Consider the following 19707-nt stretch of genomic DNA (forward strand, 5'->3'; position numbering starts at 1 on the left):
TTTTCATAGCAATACCCTGTATTATGATAATTTGTCCATTTTCCTCTTCACATTTTGCTACACAAATTTTTCCAATAGATGAATTGTTGAAGCCATATAATTGAGAATTACGTATTAAATCCTACATCCATCTGTAAACTTACAATATTTGTCGTGTCTTTATCTTTTACATATAACTATATTATATACAGCTACTCCTGCAGCTCTGCACTGAGGTCTGTCAGATCACAACACAATGAACACTGAAAATTGAAAGGTGACAAGTGACGCATAGTTGATTGTTTTTCGCTCGCTCCGCTAAAAAACTCGACTCCCTTGATTTTAGCTTACCGTGTCGTGCTGCGGACGATTTTAGCTTGTGCTGCGTACGATTTTACCGTGTCGCATGAAACTAATTCACTGTCCGGGAATAAAATGTATGTGGCGCGCCTAAAGAAGTTTTCACTTCAAAAATATAGGGGGGTCTTTACAAAGATATATGGGTCTGAAGGTTCAAACTTTTCATCATGTTTTCTTCAAACAAAAAATATAAATGGTTGACATTCATTTTGAAATATGGTGAGGATGATTTGTAAAATATTAAAATATAAATGAAAAGACATTTCTTGAAAAAACAGCTTTTTTTTAATTTTATTAATTTAATGTGATGTATTAATCAAAGTATGTCTTTTGCTACATTTATCGTAAATGTGTGCACGTAACGGACGATAATCTAAAAAACAATGCGATCGAAAACAAATGTTGTGTGGTTCTTAAAGGCTTACTTAAAATGGTCGAGACAATATTTAAATAACTTTTTATTGTATAACATTAATTAGCATTTGTTACCTGCACACATCCCTGTATATGCCTAGATCTTTGAATTAGACTTTTGAATTTGTGTAACGGAGGCTTTTAGGAAAAGTAAATATGTATTTATTCTCAAAGAATAAGTTAAATTTTGTGTTGTGACTAACAGGGTAAGTTTCACTAATTGTAAAACTGCAATAGTGTGAAGCTTGTTACGTTAGTTGGCTTAACTGTAGTTCTTTGCAATGATGTTCGTGTATGTTAGTATTGGTGGTGATGACACAATGAAATGTCATCAACCACAAACCCAATCTGCCGCCAGATTTTGGATAGAATAATAAATAATGACATCACGCAACAAATGTCTATCAAGAACGTTAGACTTTGGAGGATAAATTTTATTTGGTTTTAATATAATATTTTCTACAATGATTGTTGTTGTTGTTCAGAATTGTACGTTTGTATTTTATGTCGTTTCTAATCAATTCAATGATGTAACAGGACGAGACATCAAACGCTAACGTGGTAAACTATCGACCTGGAAGTAGGGCACGCTCTCAAGGGGGCCCGATCCGAAGACCTCACGACCGAAGACTAGATACATCGCCTTATTCCAGTAATACATTTTTAAGTCCACCACATGACACAAGTTGGAGGCGTACGCACAGCGATTCGGCTTTACATCAAAGCGCCATGCAGGTATGCGTTTTTAAAAACATAATTATCTAGAAGTTGACAGGAAAATGCAAACGTTTTAGGATATGAACTCGGAACGAAATGAAAATTGTAGTAATAGGTGGATGATGCCAAATATAAATGGTCCAGAACGAAACGACGGACGACCGAGGTCCAGCTGCGAAGTTCCTCGCGTACCTGGTATACAGTAAGACACGTTATGTTGATTTCGATGGTGTTGTTCTTGAATGAGTTGTTTTATTCTAGCATATATCCATCGGCACACGTACCGGGAGCGATTCAAATACCGATCAGTGGTAATAACACGGGGTCTTTACCGGATTTAACTAATGTGAATTTTTCATCGCCCATCCGCGTACCTCTAGATCAAGATTTAGACCAAGGAAGTTCTCCGTATAGTTCTGTAAGCATCTTAGGTGACAACAGCCCAAATCCTCTTGTTCATCCTGTAGTCAAGACTAATTTTAGTTAGTATTCACCGGCTTATTTTCAGAGTCCTGTAAATACAAGTCCAGCTACATTATCTCCCACAAGCATACCTCAAGGAGTACGACAAGGTCCTTTTCATTTCGCACCCGTATCACACGCACACTCGGTATGTCGTATGATGTTGGTCGTGCTTCTTTTTTTTTATTGCATGTATTTTTGTGGTGATTTTATGTTTGCATGGTTTTTGTAATTTTGTTACAGAATCATTTATCCGTTCCTAGGTATCCGAATCACCCACGAGAGGTAGGTGCTATAGGATTTTGTTTGTATTTGTTGCGCTAAGAATCTTTTCGATGACAGATTTGCCATTTTTAATTGTGAAATAGTGTAGTATTGGGCACCGCTTGCTCTCTTGAACGAAGTATTACGATCCTCTTTAGATCAATTGACCTGTCGTTTTGTAGTTAAGTTTTATTATATTTTTTCTTGTTTCTAGTACAATTTGAAAAAACATCTTTCAAATCTATTTAATCAGAAACATCTTAAAACAATACAAAAAGTCAGTACTATTAGGCATTCACGATGTTTTTGGGACCGAGTTGGCTATGATTTTTTCTTTTCATGTTGGACTAACTGATTCCCTGATGCAACTGGTGCAATTTTTTTTTGTCAGTGTCTGTTCGACATTTTGTTGCCACCGCATTGCCAGATTTATTATTTTAATATTCGTAAGAAAGTACAATATACAGGCTGTCTTTAATACAAACGGCCCACGCTATAACTTTGCTATTGATGACCCAAATGAAAAAAATTATACAGCAAACCAAATGGCTCTAAAAACACTACAAACCAGAGTAAGCATATAATTTTTATCCCATCTATGGGCAATGGACAACTTTTATTTTTCAAATGGTAACCTATATTTTTTTTTATTGATTCTGTTAGTTTTTTTTTCTGATTGTAATGGCATTAAAAAACTATACCCATTAATAACAAAATTTCCGAGAAAAAAAAAGAAAATATGTTGCATCAAAATTAGATTTATTGTAATCTTAATGAAAAAATCAAGTTAACCGACCTCCATTATTCATTGATTTTCATGGATTATAATTAAATTTAATGAATTAAAATAAATAAAATTTGCAACATGAAACGTGCGTAAAATTAATATATTTAAGTGAAGTCCAGCACACTACCAACAAATTTTCATTTATGAAATAAGGATAAATCTAATTTTGATGCAACATAATTAGTTTTGCTTTTTTTCTCAGAAATTTTGTTATCAAAGGTATAGTTTTTATGCCATTACAATAAGAAAAGAACTCTTAACAGAATCAAAAAAATATAGGTTACCATTTGAAAAATAAAAGTTGCCCATTGTCCATAAATGGGTAGATGGTATAAAAATTATATACACACTCAGGTTTGTAGTGTTGTTAGAGCCATTTCGTTTCCGTTGTAATTTTTTTCATTTGGGTCATCAATAGCTAATTTATAGCCTGGGCCGTTTTTTTGTAAGACATACTGTATAAATGATGTATTAAGTTTTTAAAAAATAATTTTAATTTCCGTCAAAGGAATGGTCAAAATTGCCAAAATAATTTTATTACGACAAAAAATTTCCATTAAACGATGCTACTTCCAATTTAAAAAGGACAAATCAGATGTAAGAGATCTGGCAACAATGTATCTATTCAGAAAATATAACCTTAAACTGAAAACAACCTAACCAAACACAAAAAGTGTCAATTTCCTTTGGGGAATTTTTATCACCGATGTACTGCCAACAAAATCACTAGCTATATGGTCATAGCCAACTCGGTCAAAAGTTAGGTTCCGTTTTGTCGCTGGAAAAGTTAGGGCAAACTTTTTTCGCTGTCATAATGACAAAAACACCGCTGCTTATGGGATTTTTAGTGTATGAATTAAATTGTCGCCTTAATTAACTCGGAACACCGTTTGCAAAATGAGAAACAACGTAAATTGTAAACCAGCAAAGTGCGAGTTGTCAAATGTCAAACTTACAAATCTTCAAGGAGCGGCAGATCTTACGTTTGCAATTTTGATATAAATCATAATCATAACCAACTACAACATTCGAAATATTTATATTGTACCAGTACCAGTAACCAGTGATAACAACATTATGAGACATAATTACTTAAGTCAAACAAACTGAATAAGTTAGTTGCATTTAAATGTTAGTTTAATTTTGAAACCTTCATTAAAATGAAAAAGTATTACTTTCTTAGTTGCAAGTGTTTATTGGGATAATGTGCTTCAACAAACATTTTTTTGACTTACATTCTATTGGGTAAACACTTTTCAACCTAACATTTTAATTGTAACGAATAACTAATATCAGTGGTTCCAGCTTTCTACCTAAATAAAATAATTTGTTAATAATTCATGTACAAATTGATTTCAATTAATGTTTAATTGTAATTGTCCAAGTTTATCGTTAAAAAAGAGGACGTAGGTATTTATTACTGAATCATCGTATATATACCTAGGTTGGTATCTTAAGGTTTGACATCTCCCGCACAAGTTTTGTAGATAAAACACCGAAGCAAGGTAAATAAACTTCATAACACTAAGTACATGACTTAAATGTTTTATTGTTCAGTGGTAGGATTTTTTAACGTTTTATAATAACGTATGAGTGCGTTAATGAAAGTCGATTAGCGCTCCTGTTTACATCGTTGAGAAATTTAATATATTGATTCTGAAATTTTCAGAACGTACCGATAGACAGTAAAAATATAACCGGCTTAGTGGACGGATCAGACTTTACACAGTTAACCAGTCTCCAAGGGATATATCAACAGTGCCCCCCGACTTCACCTTCCCCAACGGTAAAAATATTCGGGTTGGATTCAGTGGAACCAGAATTTAACATCGGCGTAATTTTTAGTTACCACAAGCGTCCGGTTACAGAAGTCCGAGGCCCAGTCCACAGTCGTCGCCAAGTTTAGGTGGACGCCATTCAGCCCCTTGCAGTCCCGGAGCTCCCAGTCCGCTGCCCAGCGATTACAACATATTCAATCAACACCAAGCGAATCAATTTCAGCAACACTTTGAACAGTTGTCAATGGTGAGTAAGAAAACGTTCAACGTTTTCATTCATCATCGATGTTATGTATTTTATTTTCATAATAACAAACAGGACGTTACAAACACAGTACTGATATAATGTTAAATGGTTTGAATAAGTAAAGTTTAATCTTGTTTTCAATTAGTTCGACAGAGTACTATTAATCCCTTAATATTTATGTTTATTGTGTTCGAGTAATTCTAATGTATTATTATATTGTTATGTGCTAACAGGGAGTGGTAAGTCATGTTTGTTATGCGATGTCACAATCATAATATGAACATCATGATGTTTCATACACTTCATTCGATGTAAGCAATTATTACAATAGAGCTCATCTCTAGATAATATTAGATTAGGCTTTTCAGAATGTGCGGAGATTTTATGTCTGTTGTGCTGTTTAATAGAAACTTAGAAACACACAGAATAGTACAGGAAATAATAAAGTTAAAAAAAGGAACTGTTTTAAGATTAAAGATACCTGTTGTGTACGTACGTAACGGAGATTTTAACAAGAATTACGTTTATTTTTTTTACTCAGATCACACTAAAATTGGATGAAGAGTATTTTATTTCTCACAATTTGCAGATTCCTTAATTGATTCTTTCTACAACTCTCTTCTATGCGTCGCGCAACATTAATTTGATTCATAAATAAATACAGAAAACTAGTCGTATGTTGAAAGAGTTCAAGAATTAAAGCATAAGTAAAATTAATTCAAACACATAATCACTTGTGTATTCTAAAAATGTTAAATATATAACATGCGATCAAAAAACTTAATGATCACAGTCGTCTGATTTTAATTATCAAAAAGAAAAATAAAGCACATTGCCCGCAAAAGTGGTTTATTTTATATTGGCAATAGTTTTTCGATTATAAAAATATCTTTCATAATTAAATCTAAATGAACTTGCTCGATTACAAACTGTATGCCAGAATTAAAAAAGAATTCCACGAATTATTTTCTAATACACGCTAGGATTTTGTTTAGGAACTGACTCGATGGGACTATTGAGGGGCATGCCGCATGAAAGTAGGCAGCTAGTAGATTTAAAAAATGAATTTATGGATATAAAAATATCAGATAATTATGACCACTATTTCTAAAATTAGCAAATACATACATACTCTGTTATCGTGTGATTGCCATGCATGAACTGCTTCCATGTGGTAACGTAGATGACAATTTCTGGAATATATTTTTTTTAACGAAATGTAGAACACGGAAAATCTTTGTATTTTCACCAGAACGCGTTGAAGTTCGAATATGTTTCAGTAGAGGATTTTTAATGATGCAACTACATAAAAGTAATTTGTTAAATTTATTTGGAATCTTCTTCGAGGCTGAATATTGAGCAAATGAGCATAAATGTGCCGATTTTGGCGTTCCTGCGATTTTGCACTTGGTTAAAATGTACCCACCCAAACTATCTGAAAGGATAATGAGATAAAGAATAACGATATAACGTTCGAAATATATTTTATCTACGGCTGCTTGAATAAGACCGTATAACCACATTCATTTATAATCATTTGAGTTGCGTAATGTAGGTTATTACGGCACTGGTTTCATTACGTAACGCATTTTTATTTAGAAGCAAACAGACAATAGTATATTTCAAACCAAGGTAAGAAAGTGGTTTCTTGCAGACCGCAGGCAAAGATTATAAACCGAGTCGTAGACGAGGTTTGTAAGTGCCTAAGGTCTGCAAGAACACTTTCTTAACAAGGTTTGAATACAATTTTTTTCCCTACCGGCACAACTTTGTTGAAAAAAGTCAAAAAAGATGGTTATATTCGTGATTAAAACGAAAATTTTGAGAATTGAATAGTAGGCTGTGTTATTTGTTTAATTAACTTGTCATCGCATTTGAAGATTTGAGGTTTGTTCGAAAATTTGATATAAACAGGGTAAAGTAATCTACCTACCTAGCTTATCTGTTTATTTTCCAGATTATATGATTGACCTACCAACTTACTTCATTGAATTGGCTTTCATTTATCAATAACTTATTTCACTTTTGACACTTTTGACATTTGTATTTTGGTACAGTTTTACCAAGGCGATCTACATTTACCAGGCCATGACACTGACCAAAGACAGTGTGCTATGGAATGGCCTACCACAGTCTGACAACATTGCTTCACCAACATTTAGTGAAAAAAATCGAAATCCACTAAACCTGTCATTGTATTTACATTTGTCAAATATGAGTGATCTAATTTTACGACAGTTCAAAAATGCGTAATCGCATTGTAACATAGTTTAAAACCACCTTAGGGACAGACAAACAACGGTGCTCATTACTGATAAAATTTCGGATGCTCTGCTGTGTTCCGGACTATTGAAACTGTTTGGTTATAAACTAACGCGAGGTGGGCATTTCCAACTTAAATATAACAATTTGTTCTCCCCATTGCCTAAATCCCATCCGAGATCCCATCCCATTTCTTGTAACTTGCTTCCCAGTCTCATTTCAATATTCGTTTTTAAAACCAAAAGATTTTCTCCAGTGATTGTGTCGTCATTACTAATTTTGATTATTTCTTTTCAAAGTGTAATTTCTTCGTAATTAAAAGTTATTGGAACCGCGTTTGGCACAAGTCGCTTCATTTTGTCCCCATTGATAAATAACTGTTCCGCTAAAATCTTTGGCACAAGCATGGCTACTTTTGCGAATTCTTCACTCTTCGATTTTTAAATTTTAAAATCTCTTTCCAAATTGGCTTCGTTTCCTCATTTGATGGAAACTTAATTAAAAGTATTTAGCTACCTACGTAATTCAAAGAAGAAGACGCATAATTTGAGTTGCAATTTGGTACGCAACACTTAAATGACATTTTTAATTCAGTTTGACGAATTTGACCAAGGACTTGTCAAAATTTATTTTAAATGTCGAATTCGTTTCAAAATTTTTGGAACACCGTAGGTCATGGAATGGCCTACCAGGGAATGTGGCAACACAGCCAGTGTCCAGGCCTGTAACTTAAGACCGCCTTGGTTTTACCATAAACATTTCATGATTAACTTTCTTACCTTAGCGAGAAAGTTGAATTTTCTCACCTCAAATGAGGTATCCACAGCCTACATTTCTAACCGGTAGGGAGAAAAATTTATTGAAAGACAACAATATAAATGAAAAGCTACTTATAAATACATATTAATCACACAATTCTTGCATTTTGTTCGCCCAGTTGCCGACATCGACTTCGTTCCGGTTTTCAATCTCTGGGCTTGGCACAAAAAGACTCACTTCTACTTTTAATGATATCATCTACTATTCTTTTCTTTGTTGCTTCCACAAGAGACCACTTTGTAATACACGTTATACTAGAAAAACGACGCAAACTGCAGTGACGCCTCCAGATACGCTCGTCTCTTGCACTCCAGGTTGTTTTCGAAACAGGATCACACACGTTTCCGTTCCAGGTCCTGGTACTTTTCTCACTAGACGTCGGGATTACCCCAATGTACATTTTTCGAAGTCACTTCACTTCCGAGAGCCACGATACGACGTAAACGAAACGGTTCTCATTTATGAAAAATTAAAAACGCGTTGTTTACAAACAGATTTAGCTGGTTGTCCTGGTATTGAGCAAATTGTTTCAATCTTGTTGCTTTGATTTTGAATGAAAATGATTGAAACTGACATTTAACGATTGTCAAAATATATTTTTGTAAACGTCAAATTTGACGTTTCTTGCAAAAATTGATTTTTTTTTATTAATTTATTTGCAGCCGTAGATAAAATGTTGTATATAACACGTGGGCTAATAGCAGCTATTTACAATCGAGTGTGGGAAGTTACATTTTGCAGCGCGAAGTTTAATTTGAAACACGACGCGCAGCGGAGTGTTTCATAAACTGAGCGTTGCAAAATGTTTTAAGGCCCATACACAATGGCGTTAACGTTACGTCGATGTTAAAACGTTAATGTTAACGTTAGATCTAGAAATTCAAAATTACATGTATTTCATTGTGGACCGTTCACAATGACGTTATGATGAAAATTAATGTTGCATGATATTGTTAGCGTTAACGTTAGTTCTAGAAATGTTCTGGCTTCTTAACGTTACATTCTAACAGTAGCGAACGGAAATAATTTATACAAAGTACTGAAATACATGTAATTAGATCTAACGTTAACATTAACGTTTTAACATCGACGTAACGTTAACGCCATTGTGAAAGGGCTGACACACACAAGCTAAAGTCCATTCAAAAATCAAAAAACCACCAACGTCGCATTTTCCTCGATAATTACTATTGGCAACGCTGTCTAGTGTAAAATTTGGTGAGAATTGTAATTTTTAGGGTAAGTGTCAAATTACTCAAATTTATCGAGGGTTCGTGTGAATTCTGTTCTGGGCGTGTTTACGTAAAAATAATAAGAACTAATAAATAAATGAAACCTGCTGAGCAATAATAAAACAATTTGAACAAAATTCAAAGCAATTGAATTTTATTTTGAATCAAATAAATTTTATAATTTATAGTTACCAACATAGTATGAGAAAAAACTACCTAGAGTTTTTTAAATTTTACCAACCTAAAGCAACAGGTGGTGGTTTTTTGATTTTTGAATGGACTTTATGTATAATGCTTTTTGACCGACGTTTTTTAATTTAAAATGTTAAAAACAATTAATACTTTTCGAATTTTAATGGAACGCACCCAAGAATTGTCAATTGTAAGGTAGAACCGACAGATGGCGCTGCTATTTTCATTTCTTTTACATTTTATTTTCTAAAACTAATTGAATTCAAGATGTATACATATTCTTCTCCTGAAACTCAGCTTCATTAACTTAAAATGGTGTATTTCTTCTACGTTTCTAAAGGTTAAAAACAAAGATTATTTACTTTGCCGCATAGTATGTCGGAAAAATTCACCGTCGCACAGTCGCTGTAAAAACAAAGTTTCATGTGACGCGAACAGTGCGTATTTGCAAAGTTTCCATCACAGGAGGCCAAAAAGCAGATTACAGTAACTCGTGTGCTTACAGATGAACTCGGGCTAACGCCCTCGTCATCTGCAATCTTCACACTCGAGTCCTGTAAAAATTTGTTACCCAGTCTAGGACTGGTTCACGATACACTTACAACGGTATGCCAGCGCGCATCCGAACGTCCTGTCTGACGTCATATGCGAGGCAAGAGCCCATGAGTTCTTTTAACTGGTTATTGCATTGATGGAAAACACCTACTTCTAATTGATTTAAAATTCTCAAAAAATTCAGGAATGATTATGTATCGCTGTAGAACATTTTGTAAAAATTTCAAATTTTTTACTGAAACAGGTAAATATTTCGGTTTAATTCAATAACAGCTAGGTAAATACATTAATTTACACAATTTTTCACTGAGAGTCCTTTCAAACATGTAGGAAAAATTTAGTGTCATTAAGATCATGAAAACATTACCGGTTTTTGAAATAAATGGAATTTGATGTTAAAGTGCAGAATTCTGCCATGATTTATTATTAAATTGGGCGATCCACAAAAGAGGTTGATATGGACTGTTTATGGTACCTTTTATGTAGTAATATATATATGCCCTTTATGGACTTAAGAATTACTAGAAAAGTTCCTAACTGTATTCGTAGTAAATCTCGGTAATTTTTCGCTGTTAAAATTGGAATAATTCAAAAAGTAATAATTTACTTTTAATAAAATTTAGGTAATTATATTTGTGCTTATTTTTTTTTTATAATACATAGTTAAATTGGGATATTTTCAATGATGGGGAGTGCTATGGTCACCATGGCAACCGAATTGTTTTGTTTAAATAAATTATTGAAAAGTTTGCGCTACTTCCATGTTGTGTTTTTGTCGGTTGTTTTACCTGTTAAAATTTTTAATTTGACAATACGAGATACTAACTCAAAATACTGTTAAAATTTTGACAATTTTTTATAACGTACATTTTTTTTTTCTAAAAAATAACATAATTTTTCATTAAAATCTTATTTCCTATGTTTAATGTTTTGTTTGTCGGATATTCTTTGGCAAAGAATAATTTAAATAGCACCTACCAATACAACATGATACCAAAAAAAAATTCAAAGACAAATAACAACAATAACAAATTCAAAGTGAGTCGCGAGGTGAGTCGTTTTTTGTGCCGGTGAGTGTATTTATAATAGTACATACATAATATCATAATTTTTTTATAGTGATATAATAATATATGTAATATAACAATATATTTAATATGTATAAAAGTCTATTAATCTTATTTTTACTACCAATTTTCATGAAATACAATGATACCAGCCATAAGCTCCTTTATAAGTGCCTCGCACATGACGTCATGCGCAGTGCTGGCCAGTTCTCGCACAGCTACTTGTCATACCGTTGTAAGTGTATCGTGGGACTGGTTTACAAATCTATGAGGGGCATGATGACCAACTCAATAGACCGGGACCAATGGCTTAACGTGACTTCCGAATCACGAGACAGAATATAGCCTTTTTTTTTTAATTTTAATTTTTTAATTTCGCCCTGGGTCGGAATCGAACCCGCGACCCTCGCGTCCCAGAGCCGAAACGGACTCCCTTAGGCTATGTTCTGCCTTTTGCTTTTATCCCACTAATTATATAAATAACTATTATTATGATCAGATTAATTTATCGTCAAAACCAATACCGTACAACAATGGCATCAGGAAAATTTTTAACGATCGCATGTTACATATTTACCAGCTTTTTTCATTTTAGACAGCCTTCTAAATAATTACAAATTGTAGGTATACTGGGTGCCCCAAAATTCGCGGAACAATTCAACGGGGCAATGTCAACTCATGTTACAAAATAATGAGAAAAATAATTAAAAAAATGCTATACCTCTTAAATTTGAAGATATGTGGGCTCAAAGGGTGCAGCTTTGATCTCATTTATTTTAAATATTATAAAAGATTTTGACTATTTATCTTTTACTAGCCAGTGGCATAATAAATTCTGAATGATTGTGATCAGGTTTGCAATTATTTTTTTCATTACTTCCAGCATTTCCAAATAGTACGGTTGACTTAAAAAAAAAACGGGTACTGTCAGATTTCATTAAATTTTTATAGTTTGAAACGGCCTTTTAGAATTTAGGTTAAAAAATGGCACTTATGTGTCAGAAATACTACTGTCAAATTGACAAATTAAATTTCCAATTCACATTAGGTGAAATTTCATTTCCCGTTTTTTTGAAGCCAACTGTAATTTTATGTCCGTTTTACCTCAAATAACGTACGGCAACATGGCTTTCATTTTTCTCTCTGATTTCCATGGATACAACAAAAATGAAATATTTGCAGACTATTGGGATACATAGAATGTTTTTAAATGTTGCCACATTTAGTGTAACAGATAGGTCCATATCTTCGACAAAAAAGAAGATTGATTTTTTTAAACATTTTTACTTGATATTTTAATGACTACTTAACGTACTGCTAAGTTGTTCCGCGAATTTTGGGGCACCCAGTATAACCATGTGAAAGTTATCTAAAATCTGACACTCACGCCATTGTAAAAATATGAAGCTTGTTGCCCAACGAATAGTTTTATGAACTATTTACATTGAATATATTTGAAAATATTTATTATTGATACCCACCAAATCAGTGTGAAACTGAAATTTTATGATTCAAATTTTTATTATTTAAATACAATTCAAACAATAGCAGAAGTTTAGCGAAGATTTTTTATTGTAGAAAGGGTGACAACTAAAAAATTCGAACGAAAAATAGTATATCGGGTCCGTTGATGTATCAACGCAGTGACCAAACGATAGGTCAAAAAAGTTGTACCTACATCCACCAAATCAATGTCATAACAACGTACTTACCATGTAGAGAGTGGAAAAACTATTTTTTGCACGATTCAACGATTTTAATAGAAAAAAGCCGAAAATTTGTAAATTACATATTAATAACTGTCCAGCTAAATTTAAGTGTCATGTTGACAATTAAAAATAATTTTTCCGGCCTCCGGAAAACTGATTTTCCATTCATCTAATCGTCTGGAAAATAGCATTTCCCTGCCTAGGCAAGAAAATCGAAAGACGAATTTTTACTGAAAGATTTTAGGTTGGCAGAACAAAATGTCAGTGTCATGTGGAATTTTTGTACAATTTTTAAAATGTGAAATACATATTAATGTCGGGCAAATTTGTATCCTTTGTCGGAGGTTGTATAGTCTTTCTAACTCAGGTTGAGCCAGCAATAAAAATAAACTACGTACCCTTATTACCGCAAGTGCCATCATCCTCTTAGCTTTTAAATGAAGATAGATTTATACCGAAAACAACCCTGGCATGTTCCGCCCGGTGTACCTGTAAACTATCGAGAAAGACCAAGAAAAACATCGGTCATTTAAACCATAAATTCATCTTCATTGTAAAGCTAAGAGGAGGTGGTACTTGCAGTAATGAGGGTACGCAGTTTATTTTTATTGCTGGCTCAACGTGAGTTAGAAAGACTATACCGGGTGAGATGAGTTTTATCGTCAGCACGATTAACCCTATTAAAAAAATATTAAAAATTAAGAAACTTTAGGGTTACATTCCCTTGATATAAGACTTCAAATGTGTGTAATCAATTTTCACTTATCACTTAATTCAGAGCCATAAAATTAAAAAAATCGATTTTGAGCAAAAAAAAATTTTTTTTCGTACACGCTCATAATTCACAATTAATTCAAAGAACACATTTACGAAATTCGCATCAAAAGAAAATTATTCGTTTTTGAATTATTCCAATTTTAACATTAAGAGCGAAAAATGACCAAGATTTACAACTGCAGTGTCATAAATAAATATCTCATTGTTGGGAACATCTGTTGACCACTTTTCGAGTAATTCTTAAGTCCCTAAAGGGTATCATAAATAACCTACGTCAACTTCTTTTGTGGAACTGACCGCCCAATTTAATAATAAATCATAGCTAAATTTTAGGCTTTAATATCAAATTACATTTATTTCAAAAACCGGTGATGTTTTCATGATTTCAATGACACCAAATTTTTCCTGAATGTTTGAAAGGACTCTCAGTGAAAAATTATGTAAATTAATGTATCAGTTATTGAATTAAAATAAAATCTTTACCTGTTTTATTAAAAATTTTGAAATTTTTACAGACTGTTCTAGAGTGATACGCAATCATTCCTGAATTTTTTGAAAATTTTAAATTGATTAGAAGTGGATGTTTTTTCCCACTGACGATAAAACTCATCTCACCCGGTACATTGTGTACAGCAGTAGAGGCCGAGGGGGGTATCAAGCGATCGGTTAGGAATAGGAGAAAGGACGACGACGGTTTTTAATATTTGAGGTATTGGTTAACTTTTGTCGTGACAGTCGCTTGTTGGATCCTTTATGTTGCCAATGAAAGAAAAATAAATTCCCTATCTGGTAATATTTTAACAAAAATGATTATATTTTGCTTTAAATAAATTGTCGGCCGAAAAAGTTTTGTCTATTACACGGCTTTAGAAAATGTTTTGCAGGTGCTCGCACCTCGGCTGACGCCTCTGCTTTACAAACCGTGCTTGCACTTGCCAAATGGCATTTTCTAGCCTTGTGATACAAATAACTATTGAAATTTTCGACATTTTTCAATTAAATTCAAAATCAAATTGTTGGGTCGTGAAAAAAACAGTATAAGCACCTCGGGAGGGCATGATTGTTACCCTCGGTGCTCTGTAAGACCCTCGGGCTTCGCCATCGGTCTCCAAACTGGACCTCGGATAAAAAAGAAAATGAATATGTATCATAAAAGGTTGAGTTGTCTATGCTTTTTTTTTCTCGAGGGAAAAAAAGTTGAATAAAAGCTTGAGTTAGCTATGTTTTTTGTCCAAAGGAAAAAAAGAGCCACTTTACTCCATACAATCAGGGAGTTAAGTTGCTCATTATATAGAGGTCGTGCAAAAAAATAATTATATCACGAAATCTATGAACGTTGGATATAATGCCATCCAGGACTTTATCGTACATCTACATTTGTTGTGCACATTATTTTCATCTAGCGCTAATAATTTAACCACGAGGCGCATTTAAAGTGTAAAATAATAAAAGATTACGACACGCTCATCTTTCTTGCCTAGCAAACCGTCATCATTCTAAAGAGCTATACAAGCGCTTAATTTTAGGCACTAACAAGATCCTTTTCAATTAATGGTTATAATGAATAGTCTCCTGTCTTTATCTTTAATTGTGTTCATAGGCAATTTGAACTTCACTTGAATACATTTTGTTATGGAATTTTATATTTTGAAATTGACAGTGTTTTTTCAATTTGAATGTTAATTTTTTTTCTACTCCCTTCTCTAAAGTGTCGCATTTTGCACTGACAAAGGAAACGTCATTGCAGTGAAATAATTCTTTTTTATTATGCCTGAATCATAATCCCTGTTTTTGACACTAAAATGTGTGGGGAAAATAGTATATTAAAGAACAAGTTTTATAAAGGTTGATTTGGCGCACGAGTCCCAAGTGTAGAAAACGACCCGTTTTGTATGGGACGAGTACGCCAATGCCCTTATAAAAGGAGTTTTTTGTTATTTTTTAGAATTTGCACCCTTGTTTTAATTTTTAATTAAAAAAATTAAATCTTTAAATTCTAGGGAATTTTGTATTAATTGGTAATTCAAGGTAACTGATGCAACTACATCTGCAACAGATGTTAAAAAGTAGAGTTTGAACATTAATATTGGAAGTTTTTTGTTGTAAGTGACAATAATACACTGAAATATTGATAACAATTTTCTTAGAGATCTATTAAACCATGAGTGCTTTAATAGATAGCCATAAACGACCCCAAATACAATAATAGACCTATTAGAGACGCAAATTTTAAAAACACATTTATGCACACAATACATACAATTGAACATTTCTATATCGATAATTAATGACATAGATTACTTCGGAAAAGGTATTTCAATTTACTTTTTTGTTATAATTTTCAGATTGTAGTGCAGGTATAATAAAAAATAGCGTATGATACACGTTTATAAAGGGCCATTTAAAGCACTTGCGACGTTAAAAGTACTCCGCTACGCGTCGTGCTCTGAAACTCGTCGCGTGTGCTTTAAAGGCTTCCTTATAAACTTGTATTATCATAATATAATATTTTTTTTGTTCGACACTATCAGAATTTGAGTATTTTCTCCTGTGTGAACGGATTTTGATAAATGTCACAACTTGTCAATACGAAACGTCAAGCTAATTTTAAAGACTTTAAGCGATTTGAAGCCTTTAAGGGGCTCGTCGAACAAAAAAAACGTTGTATTCAACTCGTTCGTCTGTAAATTGGGCTCTTTTTGGCACTCGAACTCGTCAATAAACTACTATTTTTTTCTTTAAATTTCCCTTTTGTGTTCATTTGAATTAATTTCTCGTGGACCCAGTCGACACAAAGACAAGTACATATTCACTTCTATTCTCACTTCCTCTACTTTTTCATTTATCTATTCATAATAAAGGTGAAAAGGTAGATCTGAAGTTTCCTGTTACTTCAGATGACTCTACTCTTACATGATTCTTAATAATCGTCTACTGTTAAGCTGTTAGTTGTCAACTACTTCTACACTTTTATTCAATTTCAACCTTGGAAGTTTTATCATTGAAGATAATAGGAGTATTTCACTCTTTCAATTTTTAATATGTATTACTATTTTTAAGGTGATTTATTGAGTTTTTGACAAAATACAGGCTTTCGAGCCCGATGTCCATGAAATTGATGATTTCCGGGTGATTCGCACTCCTCGATGTCCGTGAAACTAAACTGAAACAGCTTCAGACTTGCTCCGCGGTGTTAACGAAACGTCAGTACCTACCTGCACATAGACCCCCAAATCATTAACTTTATAAATCCCTAGTGGAATTACCAGTCAAATTGCTATTAACATTTTTAGAAAATATTTTTTTTAACATACAGGTGTTTCTGAAATAGGTGCATTAAAAGGAACAACTTTTCTCTCTGCCATTTTGGCGAAAAACGTTGCGTAATAGCTTAAAAAAATAGGAAAGATTTTCCTAAAACCGTTCATATCTCCAAAACTAAGCTACCTAAAAACGTGAAACAACCAGATTCTTACGAAGTGGATTTTTTGCTATACGGGTAGATTTATTTGAATTTCGATTTCGGCGTTAAAACACGTTTTCTGGATGAAAATGGATGTTTTTTTCATATTAGCGCTGATCTCAATTAGCCATTGCAGTATTTAGTGGCGTAGGACTATTTTAGTGAAAAATCTCTCCAATTTTTTTTTTGGAATTAAACATCGTTTTTCGGCAAAATGGTAGATAGAAAAGTTGTTCCTTTTGACGAGTTCTATTACCAGTTAAAATTAATGCACCTATTTCAGAAACACCCTGTATACGGGGTCATTATGAATGTTTGTACCATCGTAGGTGGCTGTGCGCTATGCTTTAGGTGCGCCGCTACGCCCACTAGTTGTTACAAACATTTATAATGACCCCGTATTTATGTATGTGAAATATTCTGTTAGCACATCAACAATTACGTATACATTCTTATGTTTTGGATGTGATACCACATATTGATCAGTTAGTAAAAGATTCAATCGCAAAATAAGTACGTAGTCAACCCATATAATCACCACAAATAACAAATGAATGTGTTACTAGTACCATGTGAACATTTTACCGAATAACACAAAAAAGTTGCATCACTAATTTACTAACAAAGGTATAAATGCCACAGCTGCTTGGCATGTAATGTTGCTTCGTAAAAATATTTGCAAAAATAATAATACGCATGTTGTTAGGATTGGGCGCAGCTGGTGGCTAGCCTATTGGAGTCAGGCTGCACCTGGAGCGCACAGTTGCAGGTGACTAACATTAATGCCGAGATTTTTTTCGGTTGTTTGGTTATCTTACTGACATTTTCTGCTCGATGTGGCTTTTTTATCAAAAAGAGTACGTCTCAAAAATGATGCGAAGCTCATGTTTTGGGATGTGGAATGTTCTTTTAGTTGAACGGTCTTGTATCCAACTCGAAAGTGAGGACATTGCAACGTAAAATCTTACAACTATTAACTAAAGTTGTGAACGAGAGAAAACCGTACCAAAAAACTTTTACATCTGTAGCTCGTTTGTCGCTTGTTTCTCCGCCAAAAGTTTTAGGTACGGTTCATGCACCGGCTTTAGTTAATAGAGAGTTTTCGCGTTACGTTCCGTTAAAATAACCGCCAGCAATTACCGTAACCGCTTATTCAAACAACGGGCGGTAATGAATCGGTTACGTTATTGTCTAGCAACCCCGGCGTTAGCGTACACGGTTATATGAAAAACGTAACACGAAAACTCTCTTATATTTCTTAACGCTAAAAAAACAGTCCTAACAGTGTTGGATGGGGATCACTTTACGAAGCTAGTTTTATTATGCTTAGGTTGCGTTATGTACTTATTTTTATTAGAAGGTTTATACAATGTTTCATTAAACAGCTCAACTTTTTTCGCATGATGCTTAAATATTTATTTTTGGTTAAATAGTATCAATCATCTACATTAAAAAAGATAATTTACATTCTGGTATCTCTGAAATGTTCTCCAAAACTTAAAAAACCCAAATCTAAACATGAAAAGTGCTACAACTCACATTTTGTTTCTAAGAGGTTTCTTCTCCAATTTTCTAAAGAGGGAATAAAATTCATCCGGTAATTTTATTGTAATTAGAAGTCAAGAGGTTATAACAGTAAAGAACGGGTCGGAAGAAGAGTGAAGGGGTGTAATTTCAAAATTGCATATAAACATGTTTTTTTTTTTGTCTTTAAAATACTTTTGTAGTATAATTGAATCAAGATGAAGACATACATTGGTATGCACAAGATTTTATTATATATAATGAGATTCAAAATGATTGTGGATAAATAGGGAAACTATGTACGAAAATTTATGTGACAACTGTGTGGGTGGGGTGAAGTTGACATTTGTATGACATTTTATAAGCGTGCATTTGATTTTTTTTATACCATTGCACATTGATTTGACAATTTTCAAAATTGTGCGACTATGAACTGTTAAAGAAATGTCAACTCTATCCTACCCACACAGTTGTCACATAAATTTTCGTACACAGTTGCCATACTTATCCACAATCATTTTGAATATAACTCGTTAATTTTGCCGAAACAACTACTTCAATTAAATGACGTTTTTTGTTTGACACTGTCAGAATTTGAGAAATTTCTCTTGTGTGAGCGGATTTTGATAAATGTCACAACTTGTCAGAACGAAACGTCAAGCTAATTTTAAAGATTTTAAGCGATTTGGACCCTTTAAGAGGCTCGTCGAACAAAAAAAAAAAACGATTCAACTCGTTCTTGTCTAAAATAAAGCCTTTTTTCGCACTCGTGGGCCTACTATGTATTATTATGACATGATCAAAAAAATGCCATCAAAGTTACCTATGTATAAAAACAAAAGTCAGTGCTTGAGCAAATGTTGTGTGTGAAATGGTATTACTGTCAATTAGTATTTAATCAAATACTTAATAGGAACATTGTATGTTCTAAAATTTTCACAAGATTTTTTTTACTTTGAACAATGCTTAAATCCTATTTTATGACGGGAAAGTGACAGTTTTCTAATAATAGTTACATATTTACATATAAAATACATGTTTATTTTTCGTAAGTAACTTTGATGGCTTTTTTTTATTATGTAGTATTTAATAAATATAT

At 33.2% G+C, this 19707-nt stretch overlaps 1 protein-coding gene across 6 annotated transcripts in view; it reads left to right on the plus strand.

Annotated features, from left to right (window-relative positions):
* Positions 1-19707, plus strand: part of Crtc (CREB-regulated transcription coactivator) — a 54903-nt gene that overhangs the window by 28669 nt on the left and 6527 nt on the right. For 2 of the 6 annotated variants that reach the window (XM_069036877.1, XM_069036882.1), the window contains 8 exons: positions 1291-1488; positions 1548-1672; positions 1732-1888; positions 1958-2080; positions 2176-2217; positions 4653-4769; positions 4829-5008; positions 17791-17853. In XM_069036877.1, the coding sequence (XP_068892978.1) occupies positions 1291-1488; positions 1548-1672; positions 1732-1888; positions 1958-2080; positions 2176-2217; positions 4653-4769; positions 4829-5008; positions 17791-17853 (1005 nt within the window). The remainder of the gene's footprint in view (positions 1-1290; positions 1489-1547; positions 1673-1731; positions 1889-1957; positions 2081-2175; positions 2218-4652; positions 4770-4828; positions 5009-17790; positions 17854-19707) is intronic. The other 4 variants (XM_069036878.1, XM_069036879.1, XM_069036881.1 and 1 more) reach the window with 4 other exon arrangements.

Source organism: Tenebrio molitor, chromosome 2 (genome assembly GCF_963966145.1).
Source record: "Tenebrio molitor chromosome 2, icTenMoli1.1, whole genome shotgun sequence".
Classification (NCBI taxonomy): Eukaryota; Metazoa; Arthropoda; class Insecta; order Coleoptera; family Tenebrionidae; genus Tenebrio; species Tenebrio molitor.